The sequence below is a fragment of the Mesoplodon densirostris genome, chromosome 4 (genome assembly GCF_025265405.1).
Source record: "Mesoplodon densirostris isolate mMesDen1 chromosome 4, mMesDen1 primary haplotype, whole genome shotgun sequence".
In the NCBI taxonomy this organism is placed as follows: Eukaryota; Metazoa; Chordata; class Mammalia; order Artiodactyla; family Ziphiidae; genus Mesoplodon; species Mesoplodon densirostris.
The window spans coordinates 117891196-117910571 of NC_082664.1; the positions used below are offsets into that span (position 1 = coordinate 117891196).

The 19376-nt window shown below is 38.2% G+C and overlaps 1 protein-coding gene across 10 annotated transcripts in view; it reads right to left on the bottom strand.

The window, feature by feature from the left end:
* The window catches only part of SCAPER (S-phase cyclin A associated protein in the ER), a 498644-nt gene that overhangs the window by 426490 nt on the left and 52778 nt on the right, over positions 1 to 19376 (bottom strand). For all 10 annotated transcript variants that reach the window (XM_060096948.1, XM_060096953.1, XM_060096954.1 and 7 more), the window contains exons 3-4: positions 5217 to 5334; positions 2704 to 2774 (exon numbers count right to left, since the gene is read on the bottom strand). In XM_060096948.1, coding sequence (XP_059952931.1) covers positions 2704 to 2774; positions 5217 to 5334 — 189 coding nt within the window. The remainder of the gene's footprint in view (positions 1 to 2703; positions 2775 to 5216; positions 5335 to 19376) is intronic.

Consider the following 19376-nt stretch of genomic DNA (forward strand, 5'->3'; position numbering starts at 1 on the left):
GCTTTTCATGTTGAAGTGGTTTGATATGAATATTGCTATTCTAGCTTTAGAGCATATCTAGAATATCAAGTATTTTGCCTGGATTTTTTTCTCTTTCTTTGTTTCAAACTTTCCTTGAAGTTTTAAATATGTCTCTTATAAGCAGTATACAGCTCAATCTAAAATGAGAGGTTTAATTCAATCATCTGACTTTCAAGAACTGAATTTAATCAGTTTACATGTATTGATATTATGTTTGCTGAAATATTTATACTTAGTATCTACCATTATCTTTCATGTTTTTCACTTACTATGATTTTTCTTTTTTTCTTTCTCTTTCCTTCTATTTAGTTGAAAAGCTTTGGTTTATTCACTTTCTCTTTTCCTCTGTTTATTTGGAAATTGTGCCCGCTTGTTTTACTCCTTTAGTAGCTAGCCTTAAACAAAGACTTCTTCCTAAATAAGGATTTTATCACATTAACTCCCCTCCAAACTCCCTACAGTCTTCTGTGTTAACACTGTTTAAGATTACAGCTCCACCTTTCTAAATTAAATTGTGTGAGTGTTTTTGAAAACCATCAATAGTTAATGAGATTTACTAAAATATTTTACAGCTATCTTTTTATCAAGCTCCCTCCTCCAGGTTACCTTTTCTTCTTGCTGAAGTATGTCTTTAATAGTCCCTTCAATAAGCATCTGTAGGTGGCAAACCCTTAGCCTTTGTACATCTAAAAATGGCTTTATTTCACTCTTGAACTTGAATGATCATTTGAATGGGCACAGACTTCTGGGTTAAAAGTTATTTCGCCTTATAACTTTGTAGATATTGGTCCACTGTTCTTTTGTTCATTACAAGATTATTGTTATTCCTCTGTGCTTTTGTTTACTTCCTGGTATTTTAAGAGTTTTATCCTTAATATTTTGCAGGTTCTCTAGAATGTATCTAGGTATAAATATATTTTTATTTATCCTGCTCAGCTGTACAGTTATGCTCTGAATCTCTTGAGAACTCAAAGTAAGGAAAATTTTAAACATCATTTTTTCAAATATTGCATGCCCACTATTTATTCTCTATTTCAAAAGTCCTAGAATGCATATGTTAGAGTTTCTCAATCAAATTCTCTTTCCAATTTTCCATCTCTTTAGTTCTCTGAGCTATGTTCTGAATCCTCTTAAGTAGTTAGTGTCTTCCAACTCACAAATTCTCTCTTTAACTAATCTCTCTGTCCAATATATCATTTATTCTTACTAATTGCAGGTAAGAATAAAAAATTAAAATTTCACAGACAACATTTTCATTTCTAAGATGTTCACTTTTATCTATAAATGTTCAAAATTCATATCCATCTTTTATTTCAGAATTTTCCTTTTTGCGTTATCTTTCCTTTCAGGAATTTAAGCTGTTTATTTGAAAGTCCTCTTTAGAAAAATGACCAGTTTTCATTACCTGAGGAGTAAATTCTCTCATTTGTGGAATGTGTTGTTTATATCTTACGAAATTATTTTCCTCATGTGCCTTGATATTTTGTTTTGCAAACTTATTTTGCATTTAAGTTTCTTTTATTTTAGTTTTTCACTTTGCTCACCCTAACTACATGTGTACTAGTTTTATGGTTACCATCATCTGGCCCACCATGGTCCCCTTCCAGAGGTCTTTTATTGGGGACTTAGAGCTCTCACTCTTCAAGAATATAGCAGACCCAGTCATGAACCAGAGGGCTACTCTCTTTTATTGCTTCAGATGTCAATTATCACAGGCCACAACCCCAGGCAGATTGTAGTGTTCTTTGTCTCCTAGTGCAGAACACTGCACAAGCCTAAAGTTTTATGCCATGAGCCTGGATCTGTTTTCCCACCACAATCAGGGTGTTTCAGCCTTCCTTATATAGGACTTGTCCAGTAAGTGTGTCCCCAACTCCACTTATCTGTGAATATATGTGTTTGTTTTATTTCTGATCCACAGAGATTTTTATTTAATTTTGAAAATCCTTTGTCTCTTTAATTTTAAAAAAATATTTTATCATTGATGCCTCTTGTATGTGCGGACTAGGGAATATTTTATGAACTCACAATGCCACCTTGATTAGAAGTCCATGTTTTCCTTATGTGTAGTTTTGGGTTTACATAATACATATTGGTATATTTAATAACATCAAACTAAAATAATATATATGAAAAGTTCAGAGAAAATAACTACAGATTACAGAGCTAACTATAAATATGGCAAAACACTTTTAAAAATAAGGTAGGCTTGTGTTCTCTAAAATTTTAGTAGAACAATCTGAAAAATTTTAGATTCAATACACCTTTATTATCCTACATCCAAAAGACATCATTGTACCTAGAAAGTAAATCATAGAAGAATCACAAATATGGAATGTGCAGCGGAGGAGTTAAGAGCATAAACTGTAGAAATTGATGGCATGGGTTCAAATCTTGGCTGTGTCACTTAGTCATAAGTTACATAACCTCTCTCTACCTCAGTTTTCTCATTTGTAAATGAAGAATAATGCCTACATCAAAGGGCTGTTATAAGAAACAAATTAATATCTGTAAAGTAGTTAGTACAAGTTAGGCACATAATACTACATACACATTTGTTAAATAAAGGACGTTACATTAAATTTTTATATGAAGATAAAATATGCAATATTCAAATCCTGAAAAATTAGATTTTATAATTGAAATTAAACACAAAAAAGTAAACAGTTGTATATGCTGTACCTGTTTTGTCGTTTTATGAGTGGCTTGAATTGTCCTCTTTGATTTTCCACCAGTTTGACATTTAGATTTTCCTTCAAGGCAAAAATAGATAAATATATAGATCAACAAATAGATAATATAAAACTGAACTATGCAAATTATCCAGGCATACTAACAAATAATCTCCTTCCAGAGACCACAGAACAATCTATACATGGCCATCATGAACTACAGATGTCATAAAAAACAAATTTCCAGGGCTTCCCTGGTGGCGCAGTGGTTGAGAGTCCGCCTGCCAATGCAGGGGACACAGGTTCGTGCCCCGGTCCAGGAAGGTCCCACATGCCACGGAGCGGCTGGGCCCATGAGCCATGGCCACTGAGCCTGCGCGTCTGGAGCCTGTGCTCCGCAACAGGAGAGACCACAACAGTGAGAGGCCCGTGTACAGCAAAAGAAAAAAAATTTCCAAGGTCCCAGAGACTGCTTTTATTGAATGGCTTTCTCAGAATAGGAAGAAATCAACTTCTTAAAGAAGTCAGATAGTCTGATAATTTAAAAACAAAGTCAGGTTAGTGATACTCTTCAACTTATATATAGCTCCTTTGAAAATAGTTCTTTGAATTAAAATTTTATTTTGACAATAAAATTAAGAATACATTTTTTACCATATAAAAATTCAGTATTTTCTGTTTTAATTTATCTGATTTATGAAATATATAGTTTCATTTTGAAAAGGGACATTTTCAGTTCTTTGTAATTCTGCAGCAGATACAGCTTTCTCACTTGCTCTTTTTTATAAGAAAGACACTAACTACTGTTTTATAATCACTCTATTCTTGATAGCTATTCCAAAACAGGAGTAAAATTCTGTAATGTACAACAGACTCATTTTCCTTTTTGCAAAATACTTTTGGGCCAACACCCCTGAAGCAGTACAAATGAAGTGAACCATAACACCTACTATCAATTTATCTGCACATCAGAGGGCCTCCCTCACTGTTCTACCAGGGGTGGAGGCAGAGAACTCTCCACCCCCTACATAGCCTTTTATTCATCCTTTCATCATAGAGAACAATGTATCAGAGGCTTTTTAGAATATCCAGGAGAATAATCAGCTTAGAACAAGTACCAGAGGAGACAGGAATAAAACAAGGAACAGAAAAAAACTTTTAAAAATTGAATTATCATCCTCAGAAACACCTGAGTATAGATTACAGCAATAAAACAAGAACGAGTTGATATTTTTTAAAAAGCAAAATATTTTTCTGTAAGTGGCAACGTTTTAACAATATAATCTTAAAAATTATGAAGTTAACATTCTTCCTTTGTCATCATTATTATAGATATTCAGAACGTTCTAATTCTTTGTGCTCTAATTTCCATTACTTTGCAATAAGCATAAATGAAGCTTTAAAATAGTACTGGCCAATTTTTTATGTACTTATGTGCAATATCAGGATATATACAGATATAGGATTCATTATTATATTTTCTTTCCTTTTATGTTTTTTGAGTAGAAGCAATTTTAATAATAACACCTTCAGATTACTTTGTGTTCTGAATAACCCATGAAAAATGAGAAAATTTCATAAAACAGTATTTATAACATAGAGCAACCATGAGATATTTCTAGGTTTCTTGCCACTTTTGTATTAAATAATGTTGATATATATTTTCTATAAAACAAATGAAGTAATAGTAAGCTCCATATGACAATTTTAGCTAGTAAGGAGCTAAATTTAAAAAGAAAAATTTAATTTCCACCTCTATTTAACAGCTTTTGTGATCCAAAAGAACTGCTCTCTAAAAATACCTAATAAGACTGACAATGAGTGAGGTAGATGGACCTAGAGTCTGCCATACAGAGTGAAGTAAGTCAAAAAGAGAAAAACAAATACCATATGCTAACACATATATATAGAATCTAAAAAAAAAGAAAAATGGTTCTGAAGAACCTAGGGGCAGGACAGGAATAAAGATGCAGACAGAGATGTAAAGAATGGACTTGAGGATAGAAAAAATCTGAATCTCCTATAACTTTAAAAAAAAACTAATCTGCCAGTCATAATAACCACCCAATTTCATTCCTATGTGAAACAGTGAAACTAACAATATCATTTTCATTTGTGTATTAGGTAAGATAAAAAAATCAATTAAAAATTACTTATTATTGGGCTTCCCTGGTGGCGCAGTGGTTGGGAGTCCGCCTGCCGATGCAGGGGACACGGGTTCGTGCCCCGTTCTGGGAGGATCCCACATGCCGCGGAGCGGCTGGGCCTGTGAGCCATGGCTGCTGAGCCTGCGCATCCGGAGCCTGTGCCCCACAACGGGAGAGGCCACAACAGTGAGAGGCCCGCGTACCGCAAAAAAAACAAAAAACAAAACAAAACAAAACCAAAAATTACTTATTATTTAATACATACTAATTTGCCCAAGACTTCTAATTATAAACAGTCTTCAGTCTGTCTACTGTTCAAGACTAAATATATTCTTCTAATTTACAACAAAAATGAAACTTTTTTTTTAATACATACCATCATCATCTTTGCTTTCTAGTGGAACACTCCAAGCTATTAGGTTTCTTGCTGTACGACCCTCCTCTGCAACTATTCTCCTTACTTTGTCATGACTATTGGAGCGCTGGAATGAAGCCTATGCACAGAAAAGAGAACATGTATTAGTTTATTAAATTAGTCAACATAAAAAATATATCTGGCAGACAAATTCATCATTTCTATTATTTTCTCAGAAAGGAAACACTTAAAACTAATTTGGGATCAGAAAGGTGCTTAGACAGAAATAAGAGTTAAGTCCCAGATCTTTTTTACTCCTAAAAAGACTGAATTTTACAACTTTAAAAGTAAATAAATCATTTCAAGAATGAATTCAACCTAAGGTTTGAAAAACTGTCCTAAGGAGCACAAACACTGCTGTGTACCCATTTCAGCACCACTCCCCCGTATGTATCACAGGTTAAAGTAAGAGGGTACATACTCCCTCTGAAAGCTCTCAGCAACAAAAAATGTTTTCAAGACTCCTATTTTTTTCCCTACAGATAAAGTAAATTTTCACTCAGCTGTATATTTCCACTGCATAACTTTATTTCCAAGTTATTGGGATCTAAATAATAATTCCTGTAAACTAACATATTTAAGTTGCAAAATTTTAAACTCTGCCCTACTGCACACAATGCGTGTATGTAGGTGGTGTGTGCGTGTGTGTATTCTTGCTTCCTCTAGTCCCATACAGCTGAAAGCAACACTAGCCTACAGGTTCAGCCCCAACAGAACCCTGGGCCAATGGAAGCCAGATCCAGTAATGTAAAGGAAATTACCTTCCCACTAATGAATGTTATATGACAATAGCCCACTTTTTTTTTCTGTTGTAATAAGATCATGGATGCCTTTACTGTCTTCTTTTGCTTCTCTATATTTTTATTTTTATACGTTTTTTTCTTTATTCTTTTTTTTTACAACTTCATTGGAGTATAATTGCTTCACAATGGTGTATTAGTTTCTGCTTTATAACAAAGTGAATCAGTTATACATATACATCTGTTCCCGTATCCCTTCCCTCTTGCATCTCCCTCCTTCCCACCCTCCCTATCCCACCCCTCCAGGCGGTCACAAAGCACGGAGCTGATCTCCCTGTGCTATGTGGCTGCTTCCCACTAGCTATCTACCTTACATTTGGTAGTGTATATATGTGACAAAGCAAGAGAGAGGCATGGACATATATACTTTATTCTTTTCTAACATCTTTATTAGAGTATAATTGTTTTACAATAGTGTGTCAGTTTCTGCTTTATAACAAAGTGAATCAGCTATACCTATACATATATCCCCATATCTCCTCCCTCTTACGTCTCCCTCCCACCCTCCCTATCCCACCCCTCTAGGGGGTCACAAAGCATCGAGCTGATCTCCCTGTGCTATGCGGCTGCTTCCCACTAGCTAGCTATTTTACATTTGGTAGTCTATATAAGTCCATACCTCTCTCTCACTTCGTCCCAGCTTACCCTTCCCCCTCCCCGTGTCCTCAAGTCAACTCTCTATGTCTGCATCTTTATTCCTGTCCTGCCCCTAGGTTCTTCAGAACCAGAAAATAGCCCATTTTTATAAGCCAAGAATCTATGAAAAGAAAAGGGCTCTAAAGCATCCCTATGAGCACAAGGATGCAGCCTCCTTGCCCAACCCTTAACTCCATGTGGGAAATCTACCTCCCTCTGTAAAGAATTCACTCCTGGGCCCAGCCCAAAATCCTAGTCCAACTAATGAGCAAGTTCATCTTCTCTTCTAGTTCTTGCCAGCCTAAACTCTTAGCATCCCTGGAATCCTTAGTCAACAACAAATTTACTGGACAATTACTATGTGCCAAGCACTGTGCAAGACACTGAGAAGAATACAAAAATATAAGGTAGTATACATGTCCTCAAAGAATTAACAATCCAAATAAGTGAACTAAACACATAAGAGCAAAAAATAATATATGAATTAATTAGTATGGTATCTAGTCTCCAGATGCCCCCCTTCCCCTCAGTAAATCACTCCTGCTGGTGTTCATGCCCTTGTGTAATTCCCTCCCCTTGAACCTGGCTCTGTGACCTGCTTTTTGACCTATAAAATGAGGTGAAAGTGACATTGTGTAATTTCTGAAAATAGGTCATAAGAAGCTTTGCAGTCTCTACCTGGGTCTCTTGGAATGCTCCTTCTTGGGATATTCACTCTTGAAACCCAGCCATCCATGCCATGAGAAGCCAAAGCCACCAGTAGAGAGACCACGTAAAGTCAGCATTGATGGACAGGCCCAGCTGAGCTCCCAGCTGACAGACAACATCCACTGAGCCATCTTAGACATTCCAGTCTAGTCAAGCCCCCAGATGAATGCTGCCATCCCAGCACCCCAGGCACCCCAGGGCAGAAAAACCACCTAGTCAACCCATAGAATCATGATGGGTAACAGGAACTATATGTATGCACACTAATCCACAATAAACACATCTGTATTTCTGTATCTATCTGTATAGAGATATTGAAAACTGTGAGTTTATATTAATACCTCTGATTTCTTTTTTTAAATATTTATTTATTTATTTTGGCTGCACAGGGTCTTAGTTGCGGCACACGGGATCTTCCTTGCAGCATGCGGGATCCTTAGTTGCAGCATGCAGGCTTCTTAGTCACAGCAAGTGGGCTTCTTAGTTGAGGCATGCAGACTTTTAGCTGCGGCATAAGGAATTCTTAGTTGCAGCATGCAGGCTTCTTAGTTGCAGCATGCAGACTCTTAGTTGTGGCATGAATGCGAGATCTAGTTTCCTGACCAGGGATCAAGCCCAGGCCCGCTGCACTGGGAGCTCAGATTCTTACCCACTGGACCACCAGGGAAGTCCCAATACCTCTGATTTCAATCCTACATCATAGGTTCATTTTAGCCTTCCCCTTTCCTTATTTGTAATTTCTTTCTCCATCAGTAAGAAACCCAGCTCTCATCATCTAAAACATATTTACTTACCTGTTCAATTCTAATATATACATAAAGTACTTTCAAAAAAAGGGGGGGGGGAATTCCCTAACCATCCAGTGGTTAGGACTCTGCGCTTTCACTGACGAAGGCCCAGGTTTGATCCCTGCTCAGAAAACTAAGATCCCACTAGCCACTCCATGCAGCCAAAAGTAATAAAAAATAAATAAATTAAATAAAATAAAGTAGTTTCATAATAGCTAACCCATATCTCCGTGAGAAACACACTAACAAGATTATATTTCTATACAGTTCCATCTTTAGTCTTACAGTGTCCAGAGTACTAGATTTTGTTTTCCAAAATTACTTAAATTAGTTCGTCTCATACTCAACCCTTCAGTGTGGTTACATTATATACCTGTAATATGTTACTCTTTATTTTTTGGGTTCTCCTCACGTACTGGTAAATTTTAATTGCTGGCTTATTTGGGGAGCATGTGAAAGAAAGGCAACACATTGTTCTCAAACAAAGGAACTTTTTTTTTTTTTTTTTTGCAGTACGCGGGCCTCTCACTGTTGTGGCCTCTCCCGTTGCGGAGCACAGGCTCCAGACGTGCAGGCTCAGCGGCCATGGCTCATGGGCCCAGCTGCTCCGCAGCATGTGGGATCTTCCCGGACCGGGACATGAACCCGTGTCCCCTGCATCCGCAGGCGGACTCTCAACCACTGCGCCACCAGGGAAGCCCTCAAACAAAAGAACTTATTAATTAGTATGACTTTGAGAGAAGAAAAAAGTCACTACACCCTAGGGCAGGGGTCCACGAACTTCCTCTACAATGGGCCAGACAATAAACAAATTTTATTTTAGGCTTTGCAGGCCATACAGTCTCTATGACAACTACTCAATCACGCCATTTTGTGTGACAGCAGCCATACACAACATGTAAACAAATGGGAGTGGCTCTGTGGGAAATATATATTACTGTTCATTTTGAAATAAATTCAAATTACAGAAAAGTTACAAATTAGCACAAAGAATCCTCAAAATATCCTCATACATTTTTTTTCCTAAAACATCTGAGAATAAACTGCAATCGTATCTTTTGCCCTTAAGTACTCCAATGTGTATTTCATATATCCAAAGACACTCCCACATATAAATATACTACAACTATCAAATCAGGAAATTATCATTGATCCAAATAATCATCTAAATTAGAGTAATGATTTAAATTTCACCAACTGTTCCACTGATGTCTTTGATAGTATAAAGTTGACAGCAGAGAGAGGGGGAAGATGGAGGAAGAGTAAGACGCGGAGATCACCTTCCTCCCCACAGATACATCAGAAATACATCTACACGTGGAGCAGCTCCTACAGAACACCCACTGAACGCTGGCAGAAGACCTCAGACCTCCCAAAAGGCAAGAAACTCCCCACGTACCTGGGTAGGGCAAAAAAAAAAGACTAAACAGAGACAAAAGAATAGGGAGGGGACCTGCACCAGTGGGAGGGAGCTGTGAAGGAGGAAAGGTTTCCACACACTAGGAAGCCCCTTCACGGGCGGAGACTGCAGGTGGCGGAGGGGGGAAGCTTCGGAGCCACGGAGGAGAGCGCAGCAATAGGGGTGCAGTGAGCAAAGCGGAGAGATTCCCGCACAGAGGATCGGTGCCGAACAGCAATCACCAGCCCGAGAGGCTTGTCTGCTCACCCGCTGGGGTGGGCGGGGACAGGGGGCTGAGGCTCGGGCTTCCCTCGGATCGCATGGAGAGGACTGGCGGCGTGAACACAGCCTGAAGGGGTTAGTGCACAACAGCTAGCTGGGAGGGAGTCCAGGGAAAAGTCTGTACCTGCTGAAGAGGCAAGAGACTATTTCTTCCCTCTTTGTTTTCTGGTGCCGCGGGAGAGGGGATTAAGAGCGCTGCTTAAAGGAGCTCCAGAGACGGGCTATCAGCGCGGACGAGCCGCGGCTATCAGCACTATCAGCGCGGACCCCAGAGACGGGCATGAAACGCTAAGGCTGCTGCTGCCGCCACCAAAAAGCCTGTGTGCAACCACACATCACTATCCACACTTCCCCTCCTGGGAGCCTGTGCAGCCCGCCACTGCCAGGGTACCGTGATCCAAGGACAACTTCCCCGGGAGAACGCATGGCACGCCTCAGGCTGCGGCAACGTCCCGACGGCCTCTGCCGCCACAAGCTCGCCCCCACACTTCATGCCCCTCCCTCCCCCCGGCCTGAGTGAGCCAGAGCCCCAGATCAGCTGCTCCTTTAACCCTGTCCTGTCTGAGCGAAGAACAGACACCCTCCAGCGACCTACACGCAGAGGCGGGGCCAAATCCAAAGCTGAGCCCCGGGAGCTATGCGAACAAAGAAGAGAAAGGGAAATCTCTCCCAGCAGCCTCAGGAGCAGCAGATTAAATCTCCACAATCAACGTGATGCATCTGTGGAATACGTGAATAGACAATGAATCATCCCAAATTGAGGAGGTGGACTTTGAGAGCAAGATTTATTATTTTTTCCCCTTTTCCTTTTTGTGAGTGTGTATGTGTATGCTTCTGTGTGAGATTTTGTCTGTATAGCTTTGCTTTCACCATTTGTCCTAGGGTTCTGTCCGTCGGTTTTTGTTTTCTTTTTACTTAAAAAAATTTTTTTTCTTAACAATTATTTATTTTAATAACTTTATTTTATCCTCTTTCTTTCTTTCTTTCTTTCTACTTTTTCTCCCTTTTGTTCACAGCCGTGTGGATCAAAGGCTCTTGGTGCTGCAGCCAGGAGTCAGTGCTGTGCCTCTGAGGTGAGAGAGCCAACTTCAGGACACTGGTCCACAAGAGACCTCCCAGCTCCACGTAATACCAAATGGCGAAAATCTCCCAGAGATCTCCATCTCAACACCAACACCCAGCTTCACTCAATGACGAGCAGGCCACAGTGCTGGGCACCCTATGCCAAACAACTAGTGAGACAGGAACACAACTGCACCCATTAGCAGAGAGGCTGCCTAAAATCATAATAAGGCCAAAGACACCCCAAAACACACCACCAGACGTGGACCTGCCCACCAGAAAGACAAGATCCAGCCTCATCCACCAGAACACAGGCACTAGTCCCCTCCACCAGGAAGCCTACACAACCCACTGAACCATCCTTAGCCACTGGGGACAGACACCAAAAACAATGGGAACTACGAACCTGCAGCCTACAAAAAGGAGACCCAAAACACAGTAAGATAAGCAAAATGAGAAGACAGAAAAACACACAGCAGATGAAGGAGCAAGATAAAAACCCACCAGACCTAACAAATGAAGAGGAAATAGGCAGTCTACCTGAAAAAGAATTCAGAATACTAATAGTAAAGATGATCCAAAATCTTGGAAATAGAATAGACAAAATGCAAAAAACATTTAACAAGGACCTAGAAGTACAGAGGAAACAAGCAACTATGAACAACACAATAAATGAAATTAAAAATACTCTACAAGAGATCAATAGCAGAATAACTGAGGCAGAAGAATGGATAAGTGACCTGGAAGATAAAATAGTGGAAATAACTACTGCAGAGCAGAATAAAGAAAAAAGAATGAAAAGAACTAAGGACAGTCTCAGAGACCTCTGGAACAACATTAAACACACCAACATTCCAATTATAGGGGTCCCAGAAGAAGAAGAGAAAAAGAAAGGGAGTGAGAAAATATTTGAAGAGATTATAGTTAATAACTTCCATAATATGGGAAAGAAAATAGATAATCAAGTCCAAGAAGCACAGAGAGTCCCATACAGGATAAATCCAAGGAGAAACATGCTAAGACACATATTAATCAAGCTATCAAAAATTAAATACAAAGAAAACATACTAAAAGCAGCAAGGGAAAAACAACAAATAACACACAGGGGAATCCCCATAAGGTTAACAGCTGGTCTTTCAGCAAAAACTCTGCAAGCCAGAAGGGACTGGCAGGACATATTTAAAGTGATGAAGGAGAAAAACCTGCAACCAACATCACTCTACCCAGCAAGGATCTCATTCAAATTTAATGGAGAAATTAAAACCTTTACAGACAAGCAAAAGCTGAGAGAGTTCAGCACCACCAAACCAGCTTTACAACAAATGCTAAAGGAACTTCTCTAGGAAAGAAACACAACAGAAGGAAAAGACCTACAATAACAAACACAAACAAATTAAGAAAATGGGAATAGGAACATACATATCGATAATTACCTTAAATGTAAATGGATTAAATACTCCCACCAAAAGACACAGACTGGCTGAATGGATACAAAAACAAGACCCATATATATGCTGTCTACAAGAGACCCACATCAGACCTAGGGACACATACAGACTGAAAGTGAGGGGATGGAAAAAGATATTCCATGCAAATGGAAATCAAAAGAAAGCTGGAGTAGCAATTCCCATATCACACAAAAGACACTTTAACATGAAGACTATTACAAGAGACAAAGAAGACACTACATAATGATCAAGGGATCAATCCAAGAAGAAGATATAATAATTGTAAAGATTTATGCACCCAACATATGAGCACCTCAATACATAAGGCAAATACTAACAGCCATAAAAGGGGAAATCGACAGTAACACAATCATAGAACAGGACATTAACACCCCAATTTCACCAATGGACAGATCATCCAAAATGAAAATAAAAAAGGAAACACAAGCTTTAAATGATACATTAAACAAGATGGACTTAATTGATATTCATAGGACATTCCATCAAGAAACAGCAGAATAGACATTTTTCTCAAGTGCTCATGGAACATTCTCCAGGATAGATCATATCTTGGGTCACAAATCAAGCCTTGGTAAATTTAAGAAAATTGAAATTGTATCAAGGATCTTTTCCGACCACAACGCTATGAGACTAGATATCAATTACAGGAAAAGATCTGTAAAAAATACAAACACATGGAGGCTAAACAATACACTACTTAATAACAAAGTGATCACAGAAGAAATCAAAGAGGAAATTTAAAAATACCTAGAATCAAATGACAATGGTGACACGATGACCTATGGGATGCAGCAAAAACAGTTCTAAGAGGAACGTTTATAGCAATACAATCCTACCTTAAAAAACAGGAAACATCTCAAATAAACAACCTAACCTTGCACCTAAAGCTATTAGAGAAAGAAGAACAAAAAACCCCCAAAGTTAGCAGAAGGAAAGAAATCATAAAAATCAGATCAGAAATAAATGAAAAAGAAATGAAAGAAACGATAGCAAAGATCAATAAAACTAAAAGCTGGTTCTTTGAGAAGATAAACAAAATTGATAAACCATTAGCCAGACTCATCAAGAAAAAAAGGGAGAAGACTCAAACCAACAGCATTAGAAATGAAAAAGGAGAAGTAACAACTGACACTGCAGAAATACGAAAGATCGTGACAGATTACTACAAGCAACTCTAGGCCAATGAAATGGACAACCTGGAAGAAATGGAGAAATCCTTAGAAATGCACAATCTGCCAAGACTGAATCAGGAAGAAATAGAAAATAAAAACAGACCAATCACAAGCACTGAAATTGAAACTGTGGTTAAAAATCTTCCAACAAACAAAAGCACAGGAACACATGGCTTCACAGGCGAATTCTATCAAACATTTAGAGAAGAGCTAACACCTCTCCTTCTCAAACCCTTCCAAAATATAGCAGAGGGAGGAACACTCTCAAACTCATTCTACGAGGCCACCATCACCCTGATACCAAAACCGGACAAGGATGTCACAAAGAAAGAAAACTACAGGCCAATATCACTGATGAACATAGATGCAAAAATCCTCAGCAAAATACTAGCAAACACAATCCAACAGCACATTAAAAGGATCATACACCATGATCAAGTGGGGTTTATTCCAGGAATGCAAGGATTCTTCAATATATGCAAATCAATCAATGTGATAAACCATAATAACAAATTGAAGGAGAAAAACCACATGATCATCTCAATAGATGCAGAGAAAGCTTTCAACAAAATTCAACACCCATTTATGATAAAAACCCTGGAGAAAGTAGGCATAGAGGGGACTTTCTTCAACATAATAAAGGCCATATATGACAAACCCACAGCCAACATCATCCTCAATGGTGAAAAACTGAAACCATTTCCACTAAGATCAGGAACAAGACAAGGCTGTCCACCCTCACCACTCTTATTCAACATAGTTTTGGAACTTTTAGCCACAGCCATCAGAGAAGAAAAGGAAATAAAAGGAATCCAAATCGGAAAAGAAGAAGTAAAGCTGTCACCGTTTGCAGATGACATGATACTATACATAGAGAATCCTAAAGATGCTACCAGAAAACTACTAGAGCTAATCAATGAATTTGGTAAAGTAGCAGGATACAAAATTAATGCACAGAAATCTCTGGCATTGTTATACACTAATGATGAAAAATCTAAAAGTGAAATTAAGAAAACACTCCCATTTATCATTGCAACAAAAAGAACAAAATATCTAGGAATAAACCTACCTAAGGAGACAAAAGACCTCTATACAGAAAATTAGAAGACACTGATGAAAGAAATGAAAGATGATACAAATAGATGGAGAGATATATCATGTTCTTGGATTGGAAGAATCAACATTGTGAAAATGACTCTACTACCCAAAGCAATCTACAGATTCAATGCAATCCCTATCAAACTACCACTGGCATTTTTCACAGAACTAGAATAAAAAATTTCACAATTTATATGGAAACACAAAAGACCCCGAAGAGCCAAAGCAATCTTGAGAACGAAAAATGGAGCTGGAGGAATCAGGCTCCCTGACTTCAGACTATACTACAAAGCTACAATAATCAAGACAGTACCTTACTGGCACAAAAACAGAAATATAGATCAATGGAACAGGATAGAAAGCCCAAAGATAAAGCCATGCACATATGGTCACCTTATCTTTGATAAAGGAGGCAGGAATGTACAGTGGAGAAAGGACAGCCTCTTCAATAAGGGGTGCTGGGAAAACTGGACAGGTACATGTAAAAGTATGAGATTTGAACACTTCCTAACACCATACACAAAAATAAGCTCAAAATGGATTAAAGACCTAAATATAAGGCCAAAAACTATCAAACTCTTTTTTTTATTAGTTTCTGCTTTATAACAAAGTGAATCAGTCATACATATACATCTGTTCCCACATCCCTTCCCTCATGCATCTCCCTCCCTCCCACCCTCGCCATCCCACCCCTCCAGGCGGTCACAAAGCACCGAGCTGATCTCCCTGTGCTCTGCAGCGGCTTCCCTCTATCTATCTACCTTACGTTTGGTAGTGTATATATGTCCATGCCTCTCTTTCGCTTTGTCACAGCTTAGCCTTCCCCCTCCCCATACCCTCAAGTTCATTCTCAAGTAGGTCTGTGTCTTTATTCCCGTTTTACCCCTAGGTTCTTCATGACATTTTTTTTTTAATTCCATATATATGTGTTAGCATACGGTATTTGTCTTTCTCTTTCTGACTTACTTCACTCTGTAGGACAGACTTTAGGTCTATCCACCTCATTACAAATAGCTCAGTTTCGTTTCTTTTTATGGCTGAGTAATATTCCATTGTATATATGTGCCACATCTTATTTATCCATTCATCCGATGATGGACACTTAGGTTGCTTCCAGCTCCGGGCTATTGTGAATAGAGCTGCAATGAACATTTTGGTACATGTCTCTTTTTGAATTATGGTTTTCTCAGGGTATATGCCCAGTAGTAGGATTACTGGGTCATATGGTAGTTCTATTTGTAGTTTTTTAAGGAACCTCCATACTGTTCTCCATAGTGGCTGTACCAATTCACGTTCCCACCAGCAGTGCAAGAGTGTTCCCTTTTCTCCACACCCTCTCCAGCATTTATTGTTTCTAGATTTCTTGATGATGGCCATTCTGACTGGTGTGAGATGATATCTCATTGCAGTTTTGATTTGCATTTCTCTAAAAACTATCAAACTCTTAGAGGAAAACATAGGCAGAACACTCTGTGACATAAATCACAGCAAGATCCTTTTTGACCCACCTCCTAGAGAAATGGAAATAAAAACAAAAATAAACAAATGGGACCTAATGAAACTTCAAAGCTTTTTCACAGCAAAGAAAACGATAAACAAGACCAAAAGACAACCCTTAGAATGGGAGAAATATTTGCAAATGAAGCAACTGACAAAGGATTAATCTCCAAAATTTACAAGCAGCTCAATAACAAAAAAACAAACACCCAATCCAAAAATGGGCAGAAGACCTAGACATTTCTCCAAAGAAGATATACAGATTCCCAACAAACACATGAAAGAATGCTCAACATCATTAATCATTAGAGAACTGCAAATCAAAAGTACAATGAGATATCATCTCACACCAGTCAGAATGGCCATCAACAAAAAATCTAGAAACAATAATTGCTGGAGAGGGTGTGGAGAAAAGGGAACACTCTTGCACTGCTGGTGGGAATGTGAATTGGTACAGCCACTATGGAGAACAGTATGGAGGTTCCTTAAAAAACTAAAAATAGAACTACTATATGACTCAGGAATCCCACTACTGGGCATATACCCTGAGAAAACCATAATTCAAAAAGAGTCATGTACCAAAATGTTCATTGCAGCTCTATTTACAACAGCCAGGACATGGAAGCAACCTAAGTGTCCATCATCGGATGAATGGATAAATAAGATGTGGCACATATATACAATGGAATATTACTCAGCCATAAAAAGAAACGAAATTGAGTTATTTGTAGTGAGGTGGATGGACCTAGAGTCTGTCAGACAGAGTGAAGTAAGTCAGAAAGAGAAAGACAAATACTGTATGCTAACACATATATATGGAATCTAAGAAAAAAAAACAATGTCATGAAGAACCTAAGATGGGAATAAAGACACAGACCTACTAGAGAATGGACTGGAGGCTATGGGGAGGGGGAAGGGTAAGCTTTGACAAAGTGAGAGAGTTGCATGGACATATATACACTACCAAACGTAAAATATATAGCTAGTGGGAAGCAGCCGCATAGCACAGGGAGATCAGCTCAGTGCTTTGTGACCACCTAGAGGGGTGGGATAGGGAGGGTGGGAGGAGGGAGATGCAAGAGGGAAGAGATATGGGAATATATGTATATGTATAACTGATTCACTTTGTTATAAAGCAGAAACTAACACACCATTGTAAAGCAATTATACTCCAATAGATATTTTTAAATATAAATAAATAAATAAAGTTGACAACAGATATAAGCTCAATTATTCCAGAAGCTCTACAAACTCCGAGCATGATAAATATAAATACAAAGAACACCATGCCTAAACGAACCACAGAAAAACTGATGATAGACTGAAACATAGAGAAAAACTTAAAAGCATACAGAGGAGGGAAAAACAGCTCACCTTTAAAGAAGCAATAGTACAGTAATACTGACAGCTTTGAACTGTCCCAGAAGTGATAAAATTAATAATTTATAATAAATAAATCAATAACTTATTACTACCTATTCAGTAGAATAGTAGGGTCAAAACCTTGACTCAAGAGAGTTCAAGAGAATGTTGAGTGAGAAAATGGAGACAGTAAGTATAAATAACTTTTTTTGATTTTTGCAATACAGGCGAAAGAGAAAGAAGAAAGCAAAAACGAACAGAGAAGGTTTTTAAGATGGGTGATAGTATGTTTTTATGCTGATGCGAATGATCCACAGAAAGTGAAATTGCATATGCAGGGAAACAGGGAATAACCAAAGAAGCTAAAGCTGCAAGTGACAGGAACTGAATTTCGTGTACACGAATGAACCAACCAGCTCAAACTATTAGAAAAACAAAGACTGCTCTCTTCCACTCTAATACTCTGTGCTATGAAGTTAACCCAAATTTCCCTCTCCGAAACTTGACTTTATATATATATATATACACATATATATATACACACATATATATATATATATATTTTTTTTTTTTTTTTTTTTTTTTTTTTTGCGGTACGCGGACCTCTCACTGTTGTGGCCTCTCCGGCTGCGGAGCACAGGCTCCGGATGCGCAGGCTCAGCGGCCATGGCTCATGGGCCTAGCTGCTCTGCGGCATGTGGGATCTTCCCGGACCAGGGCACGAACCAGTGTCCCCTGCATCGGCAGGCAGAGTCTCAACCACTGCGCCACCAGGGAAGCCCCGACTTTTTATATTTTTAAAATAAATATCTGCCTCCACATTCCTTCATTCCTCTGACCTTACCCTGGATATCCACATGGCATCTACTTACCTGACTCATAAGCTTTCACTAAGACTCATTAGTCCATGACCAATGTTCCAGCTCCATTCTGTGTAAAATACTTGAATGATCTCTTTTCTATTCCCATACTTTCCAATCAGTATAACATCATAAAATCTCCTTTTGCTTAAAGACATCTCCCAATGATTATATAACTTAGTTTGGCATCTATCATTTAGGTTACCTAAGCATTGTTTTAACCAAAAAGTATAACTATTCCTTTCAGGCCAGATGAATACATTTAAATAGGTGGTCTACTTTTCATCTCTTGTTCGGATAATTCTCTTACACAATCACAGAAAATTATACAGGTAGATATACATACATACATACATCAGATCATAAAATCCACTATTCTTTACTTTATAACTCAAGAGTCTTCATAAAGTAATGAGTTTCTCGGAACTAAAATGGCCACAGGATAGCAACGCTGTAGTACTGCTAGACCAGAAAATTGGAAATCTAATATTGTCTTCTTCTATAAACATTTCAGTTCTACCACAAATTTTGTAGTTAGTTCTTTTATACTTAGTACACATACACACATTCAAAGAAAAAGCCACCAGCTCAAGACTGTCTTCATTCTTAATTCCAATACTTCATAAGGAAAAACATTATAACACTCATCTTGCAACACATGACTGAAAACCATTTTTCAGTTTAGCGCAAGTGCCTTCTGCAGTATATACTGAATGGATTCTTTTCAGTAAAAACTCATATTCTAATCAATTTTAAAAATCCTATTCTTATAAAAATGTCAGTAGTAACTTAATGCAATTTTAAACATTTTAATTAAAGCATCAGGGTTTGAAATGCAATAAATGGGTCTGAGATACTTCATAACATTATAGATATCTATTTCAAACAGTATTTTCACACAGGTTCTTTTCTTCCAAGAGACTTAAACAAAATATATGTATTTTCATCCAAAGTCACAGTGTGCCACCTAGTGCCATAGGGAGATTTT